At 40.2% G+C, this 12,298-nt stretch overlaps 2 protein-coding genes across 2 annotated transcripts in view; one reads left to right on the forward strand and one right to left on the reverse strand.

Annotated features, from left to right (window-relative positions):
- Positions 1–12,298, forward strand: part of LOC145463123 (monocarboxylate transporter 12-B-like) — a 219,012-nt gene that overhangs the window by 146,033 nt on the left and 60,681 nt on the right. The gene's annotated exons all lie outside the window — the stretch shown is intronic.
- LOC145463897 (E3 ubiquitin-protein ligase TRIM71-like) lies at positions 1,783–6,685 on the reverse strand. Its single transcript, XM_081447685.1, has one exon. It carries the CDS (start codon positions 6,356–6,358, stop codon positions 4,115–4,117), a length of 2,244 nt encoding a protein of 747 aa, XP_081303811.1. The 5' UTR covers positions 6,359–6,685; the 3' UTR covers positions 1,783–4,114.

Raw genomic sequence — 12,298 nt, forward strand, 5'->3', positions numbered from 1 at the left:
TACATGGTTAAAGGAGGAATCACACTATAGGAAAGTACGCGGCGAAGAAGGAAATAAGAAGGTAAAAATTCAACGCTCTCTTACTGGAAATAATTCACCTCAAATCCATCCAGGTGATCTGACCGTAAATAATTAACCAATCATCTTCAAGGAGAAATTATTTTTAAAGCCGCACAGAATTCTTTGCGCGCCTAGTGGAGTTTGTCCTGACCTTCGGAATGTAGTCCATCGACACATCTATAGGGCTGTGAGGATAAACATGGCAGTTTTCAGTCGGAAGGCTTTTTTTCTCATCATGCTTTGGTTGTGAGTGGAGTTATAACTTTACTACCGAGTATTCTTAAAGATTTTTAAACTAAGAAAAGTTCAGTACTCGATTATCTAGACCAACAAAGTCAGTGAGTTGGCTTGTGGGCCTTCTGCATGGACACATGGCATGTTCTCTCCCGCAAGAGGTGGTTGAGCCTTCTTTCCATTGATCCATACATTTTGATGGCGTATTCAGCTTTGTTGGTTGAAGGAACTGTGTGCAGAGGACGCAAGGAAGCCATCTGTGCTGCTCCAACTAAAGATGGATCTTGTACAATCGGATATCTTTCCTCCGGATTCTCATTGGTGTCGTCGCAGAGATCGTTAATGGCAAGTCCTACATCAGTTGCGAGACTTTGTTCAACATTTCTCGCAGCTTCGTTGTTCCAGGCTCTCTTCCACAGGCCAACAATAGTTTTATTCTATGAGGTTTTTTGTGTCTTACTACTTATAAAGTTTTCTCCACCCATTTTCCGCCGCTTGCTCTCTAGAAAGATGGTTTTTCTTCTTAAGCGCTCGAAAAGTGCAGGTAATCATGGCGCGTTTGCGGGACAAATCTAAAACCTTCCAAGGTCTTGTTTTCAATCCTAACAGGGATAAATTACTGCTTTGGGCTTTAAAATAGAAAGGAAAAATACAAATCAATGTTTAGGTGGCCTCAGTATGGAGGATCAAGTAGTACAGAGTCCGTAGAACTTAGTCGTGAAGAAGGTTTTCTTCCTACAACCGCCGCGAAAACATGAAGATCAGAGCGCTTTCAGATCGCAGATTTAAAGCAGCTTTTCGGACTTAAGAAACAAAAATGGTAATGTACATTATTACTTCGAAGTTGAATTCAACTTTTGGAACGATTGGTAAAGCCACAGGCGTTAAAATGTCTGGAAAAGCGGTCGGTAAAAACTCAAGCTTTTGTGTTAGCGTAAATGAGAATAATTTGCACATGTGGTCATGCATGCAGCGAAGCACTTGTGCAAAATTTTGAACAATTTTTTGCTTTTAACTAGGTTTCTTCGCCTCAGCGTGAATGAAAATCTATTGTTATTGACCTTCCTTTCGCATTTCTTTCATTTGGTTCCCTGTATTTGGGAATTTTAGGTTTTAAAAGTGAACAGTAACTTGCACGCTGGATTTCTGCATATTTAATTTACGGCGACCTCCAGGCGCTTTGTTTATTTTGTTTATTCGCTTCGTTCAAATATTTCCGCGTCTTATTAAGCTACTACAGAAAGGCTGGGAAAAGAACCGAAATGGCCACTAAGTAACACAGTTGAAATACGACTGATCTCAAAATGATTGGCTTGTTTTTGTCGTCTTTTTGATTTACGACTTTCATCTTTCTTTCCAGCGCCGTCATATTTTCGTCGCGCGGCGAAGAAATTACTCGATATCTTGTTTTCAGATTGATTTTACAAGAGTTCTTTGCTTTTATTTTTTGTTGTTTTCTCAAATGTTAGCCGTTGCAAGGATGAAATTCGGTTGTATTTGGTTTCGTTTTGTCCCCCAACGTCAATAATTAACTCATTTTCGCAAAGTCAATTTTCTCTGCTTCTGTGAGACATTTTGCCGTGCGGTAAGGAAATGATATAATTTCTTGTTTCCTCGCCAGTTTTGTACATCAGGCTGAGTTCTTTTTATTACTATTTTTTAATATTTCGACCCTTCATTTGTTGAAATAAACAATGTCTTGAAACCTGATCTTGTGTCTGTGGTTACTCCGCATATGGTTTAGGGGTGGGTCGGGGGCAATTTCATTCGGGCGTCAATAGGTTAGTGCACGTTTGATTGTTTGAAGTTGTGTAAGCTGTTCATAAACTGCCCCTGCGCATTTTTGGACAGTGTCATAGTCGTCATTTCCCAACGAAAGAGCAACTGTTACACTGTGCTCAGTAAATTATAAGGCTCAATGATTTTCACTCTGACACTTTTCTCCCCTGTGAAATGGCGTGACCATTTCAGCCATGGGAAACCATCATGATGCTGTTGGTTGGTGTTGTAACTGCACTCTGTACACCTGACTGAATAAGAAATAGTGTAATGTAATTCTCAATGTCAGCATAGCCCACAGCTACCTCTCCAAATTTATTAAAGGTCGGGCCAATCTTTTCTAGCAATTCTTGGCGTGTGCCATTCAGATTATTAATTTTTTTTCTTTACTGAGTTGGAGAGCGGTTGATCGAATGGTCGACCGAACTAGTGTTGTGGCCGACATACGATAATAATAAAATGAAAGACTAAATAAAAGCAAACTAGAGATCGATGGAATACGGTACCTTTAATACTGTATAGAAAGTACACTATTAAAAGCAAATTGAAATAAAACACCAAGTGAGTTTGAAGCTTACAATGCGATGCGCCAGCGCTGCATGATGTGCGATTCAAGTATTCAAATCGCTTCCATCCAAGTATAGAAAAGATTCACCGTCGAAAGAGACTTCCCAACTGTCCAAATCAACACTTCTCATATTTACAGCACAATTCCGAGTTTCAAGCGTGGTATAAGACAAGACAAAATAATTGTGAAAAGCATCAACACTCGCTTTGCCAGTGACCGCCATCGTTCAAATGCAAACTCACGACTAGGCGTGGGCTGCCTTATGGGATACGGCAATAAAATTTTCTCTCCAGTCTCGCGCAATGACGTCACCAGATCACCTGGATTTTACAGTGGGAGATAGGAGAGGAGTTCAGTGGAACCTCGATGCAATGAATTACCAAGTTGTTCTTTGAACAGGGGTTCGTTCTACTAGATCTAGAGTTCTTTTCAAAACATTTTTCTAATAATTACCTAAAAGAATATAATTCAATTGAAATGTGAAACAACAGTAAACCCATTGAAAATGCAAGCCATTGAAAGGCGGGTCTACTGTACCTCAAGCGTTTCTGCTTTTCTATACTCCTCGTCGCGTTTGATTTTAAAGCTTGCTACTCGGAAAAAAATTGTAACAAGTTCATATTGTATTAAAATTAAAAGGATGGAAGCTATTAAGTTCACGTTCAAGACTATATCCTTCGTTACACCCGGGTTTTCTTTATACATTGGGCTCGATATCATGAGGCGAAGTTCCACAGAAATTCACGAATCAAAATTATTCAAGTATGCTGTTGCACACCAAACCCCTACCACAGTGCTATGTGTCACCATTAACTCTCACAAAAACGTTGAATAAAAACATTTATTTAAAAAAACACTTCTCTTATCAGACGTTACAAATGTGTCTATAATAGCAGCTAAGTTGTCACGTAATCGGACAAATGTAACACAATGCACAGTACTGCAGTGTTTAATTACAGCAATACAAAGTGTAAACTTCTTTTGGAAAAGTTAATTCAGAACAAACTACAATTTACAAGCTAATCTTTTAAGCTACCTCGGTGACAACGCTTCCTGTTACACAGGCCACTGTCGTTTTCTTACAGCAATATAAAAGTGTAAACTACTAACTACAAAATGTTTTGTAAACAAACAATACCATTTAACTCAGTTTATTCTACATGTGAAACACAGACTATCAAATATAATCAACCATATTGTTACATTTGAATAACTGTATTTCTATTCAAGGGAGAGGTTCTGAATGTGGTTTAATCGCAAAATACAACATTTTACTTCCTGAACTTACCATCCAGACCCAAGTCTAACAACCAATTAAGACCAAACTTGTTTACCCATGACTATGGTCGCTTAACCTGGTCAGAAATATTTTCGATTTGTAAATCATTTTCTTAGCATTATAAAAATAATGAGAGAAATGTGAAACATAACGTAATTTATTCGAATTATGTCATAGGTGAGTATATATCATTTCTACTCAAAAATCTGGATGCGATTATTATTGAAATCAGTCACAACTATCCTACCATCACTAAGAAATGCTGTAGAGAATGGGTAATGAAACTCTCCTGTCCCGCTGCCTTTTCTTCCAAATTTTCCTACAAAATTCCCACTCAGTTTAAACACCTGAACTCTGTGATTCAATGTATCACAGACCATCAGGTGTCCTACCTTGCTGACGGACAAGCAACGAGGAGCATTGAACTCCCCGTCCCCCTCGCCCTGCTTTCCAAATTTATACAAGAAATTTCCATCCCTATCGTACACTTTGATACTATGTTCATGACTGTCTGACACTATAAGATATTTGTCATATTGGACACAGTGATGGGGAAAGGTAAAAGAGCCGTCCCCGCCAAGTTTCCGTAAAAGCTGGCCGCCTTGAGAAAAGATCTTAACTAGTTTGTTACCTGAATCTGCAACAATAATATTTCCGTCACAGTTAACAGACACTCCATGTGGATTCATTAGCTGTTGATCAACATTTCCTTTGCCACCAAACTGGTTCAGGTGCTCACCCTGCTCACTGAACAATTGAACTCGGTGGTTTCTACTGTCCGCCACTAAAATATGCTTATCAAAAGCTATCCCGCTCGGAAAGCCAAATTCTCCCTGTTTATCACCCTTCCTACCAAACGATCTTAAGAAAGTTCCATCACTACTAAATACCTGAATCCTGTTGTTACCATGATCAGTCACTGCAATTTCATTACGTTCATTCACTGCTACTCCCCAGGGCTGTCTTAGCATTCCAACAGCTGAGCCTTCTTGTCCAAACGATAAAACAGGTTTGAACTGTCTGGGTTTGACCTCCACAGCAAAGGGGTTGCCACGGATATATTCTTCATTCACTTTCACTGTTAAATCAAATTGTCCAGTTTCTTTGGAAAGATAGCTGACTTTGTAGTTGCCATCGTTGTTATCTTGGACTCGTGCTTTCGTTGCACAATCATGGCTTTGATGATTGCTGATTGCCACTGTTACACAGTCACGTTCGTCATAACATTGTTCTCCTTCAGCATTTCTTGTTGTCAAAACAAACTCTGCTTCAAGTCCGACAAACGCTTCATTTACTCCTTTTCCGTAGACAATTGACAGATGCGGTTTGGTCTTGGAAAGTACGGGTTTGAAGGAGCCAACATTTTCAGTGCTAATATTCTCGAGTAACGTTTGATTTTTCACGAAATCAAACTCAAGAAAGTTTACCCCGTCACAATCGGCTGAGTTTTCTTGGCCAACTTCCTCCTGAAATATTTTGTTAAGAAACTGGTTTGGCTGCATGATTTCGGCGTTTGCGTTTCGTTTCAAAAGTGTTTCAGCTTTGTCTACTGTTGCCTCGGTCATGCTCACGTCATCTTCAATCTCGCTCTTTTTAGTTTTAAGACGTTGGAGGGATTTTTTTGCCTGGTTCTCAACTTCATTAATAATCACCTGCTTCTTTGCATCGATCACTCGAAATATTGTCTCGACGAACTGCTCCACTCTTCTTTTCACACTGGCGGCGTGTTCTTGAATTTTAACACAGTTTTCATCAAGTTTGGTGATTTCATTCTTCTCCATTTTCACTTTTTCTTTCTGAGATTCAATCGCAGATTTCACTTGTAACTTACGTTCATTTGCAGCTTCTTCCAAAAGCATCTTGGCGTGACCTTCGTGATCTGTCAAGGCGCAAGAATTGCATATGGGAACTTCACAGATCTTACATAAGAGTTCCAGTTCTTTCTTTTCGTGTCCTGGCTTTCTACAGAATGCTGGTCGTTTCAACACTTCCTCGATGTCTTGATCTTGGAAGTCTTTAATCGCCAACACGCGGTGTTCTTTATTAGCTCGGATTATGTTGTGCCCAGTAATACAGTCGTCACACCAGAATGCACAACACTGGAAGCAGTACAAACTCTGGGAGCTCTTTTTGTCGCAATTTCCACATTTGACTGCCGTAGTATTACACTCTTTGATTGCCAACACATCTAGGAGACTGTTGATGCGAAAGTTGGTCGGCAGATCCTTTAAGTGTCCACTGCTAGGGACTCTACTCTCTCTTCTACATTCTGGGCAGGTTATGATATCATGGCGGCCACTCGTTCGTAGAATGTCTTCCAAGCAGTGAAGGCAGAAGCTGTGTAAACATGGCAGCTGTTTTGGATCAGTGAATGTGGTCATGCACACAGAACAGGATACTTCTTCATGAAGATTGTTTAGCAAGGTTTTTATATCCATGATTGTAAGCGGAACACGAAATGGGTTGGGAATAGAAAACGCCGTAATTAAACGGTGAAGTCTTGTGATCGGATATGGCTTTTATTAACCTGATAATACTGACCAATCACGAAGTGATATTAGATATGTTTTGACTTCTTGTCTGCTTCCGTAGAATAATTATAACAGAACGCCAAGGATTCTTAGAACTGTGATCAGCAAAGCTTGACCTACAAATTAAAGCTGTCATGCAACTTGTCAATGTGGGTTGCTTTGGAAAAAGCTTTGAAATATCACAGGACATGTCGAAATTATTTTGTGTTTCGCATAGTTTGTAATCGCTCTCTTACTTAGCTGACTTTATATCAGCCCGTAAATAGCAAAAGATACCTTAGGGTTGTTTAAGAACACGCTTATTAGATTTTCAACAATCAAGGACCTTTGTGGTACGCGATTTAGTTCATATGTAAATATTTAAGAGAGCGCGAAGGAAATATATATAGAAACGAGTTTACATACCGCGACGAGGTCGTGCTAGAGAAACGTTACGTTGCATAATGAAAAAACATCCCATAGGAAGCTACTAAGCTTAATGGTTATTAACCGCGTAAGAACGGACGCTCGAAAGTAACTACTTCAGGTGCATTTTCGGGGAAACAATGGAGAATGATACGTGTAACATATAAAAATCTGGACAGTTTGTCACGTTATTCCCTTGTAATCAAATTCATTAATCAAACCAGCTAGTCTAAGAACTTATTCCCTTCATAAACATCCTAATGAACCTTTGACTATAGACACATGATCGCATTTAAGACTGCATGAAACCTCCAGTACAGAATGGGTATTACAACGCATGGAAAACTGAACATTCTACTAAAACGTTCCTCCCCACCACCCCTCCGTCCACTCTTAATTCTTTAAAAGAGAGAACTTGAGGCAGGGAAGGGTGGACAATGCTGTTTTTTGTACAAAACTACACAATTTTTTAAAATAACTTTTAATCACTTTAGAGTAATCGACCAAACACATCGTTTAACCCAGCATTTCTTAAACTATAGCAAAGTATGCTAGGCACTAATCCACTTCATTTTCAAGCTTTTAAGTTTGTAGTCTGGCATTTTCAAGTTCAACAGGATCTGCCAAATAGCCTCTGTTTTCTACGCTTGTGTAATATTCCATTAACTTCCTGGGTGGGCGAGCTCTTCTTGGGATCCTGCGCCCTTCAAACTTCTCTGGTTTGAGTAAGAGGCGTAGACCCAGTTTGTTGTAATAAGCAGAAGTGATTTTTCCACCCTGTCGTTCGATGGCTCAGTTTATGGCTGTTTTCGACGCTCTGTTTACTTCAATATCAAATTTAGCCTGGAGCAAGAGGTATCCTGCCAATTGAGATGTTAAGTATGCCTAAACAGCCACAGGTGTTGTTTTAGTGAGCTATTTCACAGAAGGCGTATAAGGTCTGGGCTTATGCCCTGTTTCTTTAACACAAAGAGGCTAGGAGTATTTCTACTCCCGCGCCCCGCCCCCACAGATGGTATGCTGGTCCGTTGAAGGGAGCAGCATTTCCATCATTTTATCCGTTCTACCCATTTATCTATATATCTGAGTGGGGAGAGGCACTGATAGAAAGAGGTGTTTTCCCCAAATTAGGAACACATCACAATGATCCGGGCTGGGCATTAACTCGTTCTTCTCGATCAGGAGAGTAATACGATTAGTCCTCGGTACTTTCCACTAGTAAACAACGATGGATGGGTTAAATACTAAAAAAAGTTGAAGAATAAGCCAAGCTTGCATTCATGATCTCCAACCTCCAAGATCAGATATATAAAATGTTCAGCTACTTACTCCCTCCTTCCTCCACCACTGCCACTATCAACAATACAAGCCACTGGGATTATATCTTGGTCCGGTATATATAGTTTCACCATTTTTCTCTTGGTTTCACCTGATCGTAAGACCTTCTGGTAAGGAAAGGCTAAGTTTGTATACGAGCCAAGTAGCCCATCGGGTCGGAGCTTATCCTCGTTTCCGTAGCATGAAGCGACTATGAATATTTCTACTCCCCCCTGCATGGGATGCTAGTCCATCGCAGGGTTACCCCCAGCATTAAATTCGTCGGTAAACATTTGTACACCTGGGTGTGGAGAGAGGCACTGTGACAGTAAAGTGTCTTGCCCAAGAACACAACGCAATGTTCCCAGCCAGAGCTCAAACCCAGACCACTCGTTCCGAAGACGAGGCCACCGCGCCACCCCAAAGGAATTAATTTTTAAGGAATTGTTGGGCTAAATCTGTAAGTAAAACACTCATCTACAGTAGAAATTGGGGTATAAGAACCTAGGTTTTCCAAGGTAGCCTCAATAGGTTCTTATATAAATGGTGTTTACTGTGAAATCAGACTACCTAGGATCACCTAGGATATTAATGAGGTTCTTAATTTATTCTTAACTTGTACTCATGGGCGTGGCCTTTGTATTGAATCATTCACAGTACAGTATTGTGTCCTATATTACTGCCAGTGCTGTGGCTAGCTTTTGTCACGTTTTTTTGTATCGCATGTGATGTACCGTATTAGATTTGTGAAAATAAGAACCTGCATTGAGATTTTAGCCGAGAATGGTTCTTATGTGAAGTGTGTTTTAACTGGAAAATTTTAGCCTAACAGGTTCTTTAATTTTAGGTTCTTATACGCGGATTTTTACTGTATTTATCAACTTGGAGGTTGATAAAAGTAAGTTAACCGCCGTAGTATGTTAGTGAAGCTGACATTTTCGAGCGTTAGCCCTTCGTAAGAGAAAAGTAAAAAAACACTGCATTTGGCAACCCAGTGGTATTTAAAATGATGCCAAAAGCTGATAGGCAAAGATAAAAATAACCAAAAGATGCTCTGTGACTGACTAGCATTCCTCCAGTTGCACCACTTTGAGCTCCCTCATTCTCAGGAAACCGGAACTACCGCAAGCACAGTCTGGCTTCTTTCGCCACCATTAATTAGTTGTGTCTGAAACTACTGTCCAGGGTAGCACTTTTACCCTATTAATACAGAATTGGCTCTGGTTTGACAATCTGGGTTAAGCTCTGGACGGTGACGTTGTGTTTTGGCCTTGGCTGAGATGCTTACTTCTCACAGTTCCTCTTTTGTCGCAGGTGTTTAAGTGAGAAGTGTTAAATCAAACTGCTTTAGTTAAAAGTAGCCAGGTAAAGTCAGGTTCAAAAGTGCTTAATTTACCTCCTACCTGTTTCTTAACGCAACCCATGCAATGTGATATTTTAGCGTCTGAGGATATTAGCCTGAATTACTGAGCATCTGTCCCTGTACTGTGTACAGTCAATTCTCGCCCCTTCCCTTAAGGTCTGTAATTTGACCCGGAAAATTGTTACTGATAAAATGCATGCAGTCCTTGAGAAATCCTTTCAGTGTTTTCGATTTGCTATTTCTTCAGTTGTTCATAGTTGCATATGAAAATTCACCATCTAGCGCCATGTCACCAAATCGGTGTGATTTGGCTATGAATTATGACACCGTTCAGAGTATTTATTACAATATATATGGTGAAAACAGCTGAGAGGACCAAAAACTAAAATCAGCCAATTACAATTACTTATTGCAAGTCCAGTATTTTCCAGTATTGAACCAGCTTAAGTCCGTTACATTTTGACAAACCCCCCGCCGCCGCATCCCCTACAAAAAAAACTAAGAAAGCAAGCTAACGCGAAAAAAAGTCCCCCAAATCTTAACGTAGAAGTAAAATGCAATAAAATTTTCGTCTGTTTTAAAACCTCCAACTCTTGGTATGTGTTGTTTCGGTTGTACTATTACTACTTCAGAGATTTCTGTGGCTGATTTGATAGGGAGGCTCCGCGCGAAAGGAGTATCATTTTCTTGTTGGAGGTATCTAAAAAGTTTAACATTTTCTGTTGAAGGATAACAAAACGTTATTGCTTCTCTGTCAATAGTCCAATAATTGTATTTTAAACAGGGAAACAGTTTGGGAACTCGAAAAGTAGCCTCCCCATAGAGAACCTTTTTGGGTGCCCTTTCCTCTCCTTTCTCCCTGGGGTGTCAAAGCTAAAACCGAAAGAAATTGAAATGAGAGACCGCAGTGAACGAGTGAGAACTGGAAAACGCATCTGACCAACTTGGTAACCCGGGATCGGTGATAGGTTTTGAACTGGATTTGCGGAGGTTGAAGGTGGAACCTGCTATTCAAATTGACCAATCAAGGGCCAGTAGTGGCATGCGGAGTGTAAGAATACAGTCTGTTAATAACTCAAAAATCCAATTTACAGAAAATGATTTCCCGTCACATGGTCCTCATCCACCGAACTTGTACATCCGCTTTCAGTGCACGTAACACTGAAAGCTGGTGGAAGTGTTAACCATATCACGTCCTTATCCATGATTTACTCAGGGACGTATTTGCCCGTGAACTGGTATATTCAGGTGAAATGGGGGAGTGATCTGTAGTGCCTTCGCTACTTAGTTACTATCAAATTGGCATTAATGCATGAGATTGGCATGACACAGGAATGCAGAAAACGTAAGTAAGTGTGTGGTATGATATAACGTGACATGCAAGTAAGTGAATATAGCTAGTGCCTGACATGAGTGTATGGTACTACAAAACGTGACATAAGAGTAGGAAATAATAAGAGTAAGCGTGACATCTGTGAAGCCAGTCGAAACAATTCTGAGGAAACAAATTAAATCGAAAGCACTACATTTTGGAAGCACATCGCTTACATGGTTAAAGGAGGAATCACACTATAGGAAAGTACGCGGCGAAGAAGGAAATAAGAAGGTAAAAATTCAACGCTCTCTTACTGGAAATAATTCACCTCAAATCCATCCAGGTGATCTGACCGTAAATAATTAACCAATCATCTTCAAGGAGAAATTATTTTTAAAGCCGCACAGAATTCTTTGCGCGCCTAGTGGAGTTTGTCCTGACCTTCGGAATGTAGTCCATCGACACATCTATAGGGCTGTGAGGATAAACATGGCAGTTTTCAGTCGGAAGGCTTTTTTTCTCATCATGCTTTGGTTGTGAGTGGAGTTATAACTTTACTACCGAGTATTCTTAAAGATTTTTAAACTAAGAAAAGTTCAGTACTCGATTATCTAGACCAACAAAGTCAGTGAGTTGGCTTGTGGGCCTTCTGCATGGACACATGGCATGTTCTCTCCCGCAAGAGGTGGTTGAGCCTTCTTTCCATTGATCCATACATTTTGATGGCGTATTCAGCTTTGTTGGTTGAAGGAACTGTGTGCAGAGGACGCAAGGAAGCCATCTGTGCTGCTCCAACTAAAGATGGATCTTGTACAATCGGATATCTTTCCTCCGGATTCTCATTGGTGTCGTCGCAGAGATCGTTAATGGCAAGTCCTACATCAGTTGCGAGACTTTGTTCAACATTTCTCGCAGCTTCGTTGTTCCAGGCTCTCTTCCACAGGCCAACAATAGTTTTATTCTATGAGGTTTTTTGTGTCTTACTACTTATAAAGTTTTCTCCACCCATTTTCCGCCGCTTGCTCTCTAGAAAGATGGTTTTTCTTCTTAAGCGCTCGAAAAGTGCAGGTAATCATGGCGCGTTTGCGGGACAAATCTAAAACCTTCCAAGGTCTTGTTTTCAATCCTAACAGGGATAAATTACTGCTTTGGGCTTTAAAATAGAAAGGAAAAATACAAATCAATGTTTAGGTGGCCTCAGTATGGAGGATCAAGTAGTACAGAGTCCGTAGAACTTAGTCGTGAAGAAGGTTTTCTTCCTACAACCGCCGCGAAAACATGAAGATCAGAGCGCTTTCAGATCGCAGATTTAAAGCAGCTTTTCGGACTTAAGAAACAAAAATGGTAATGTACATTATTACTTCGAAGTTGAATTCAACTTTTGGAACGATTGGTAAAGCCACAGGCGTTAAAATGTCTGGAAAAGCGGTCGGTAAAAACTCAAGCT

Source organism: Orbicella franksi, chromosome 12, assembly GCF_964199315.1.
Source record: "Orbicella franksi chromosome 12, jaOrbFran1.1, whole genome shotgun sequence".
In the NCBI taxonomy this organism is placed as follows: Eukaryota; Metazoa; Cnidaria; class Anthozoa; order Scleractinia; family Merulinidae; genus Orbicella; species Orbicella franksi.

Excerpts from the sequence above, each read along its gene's own strand:
- LOC145463897 (XM_081447685.1), bottom strand. The coding sequence starts at position 6,358 with ATGGATATAAAAACCTTGCTAAACAATCTTCATGAAGAAGTATCCTGT.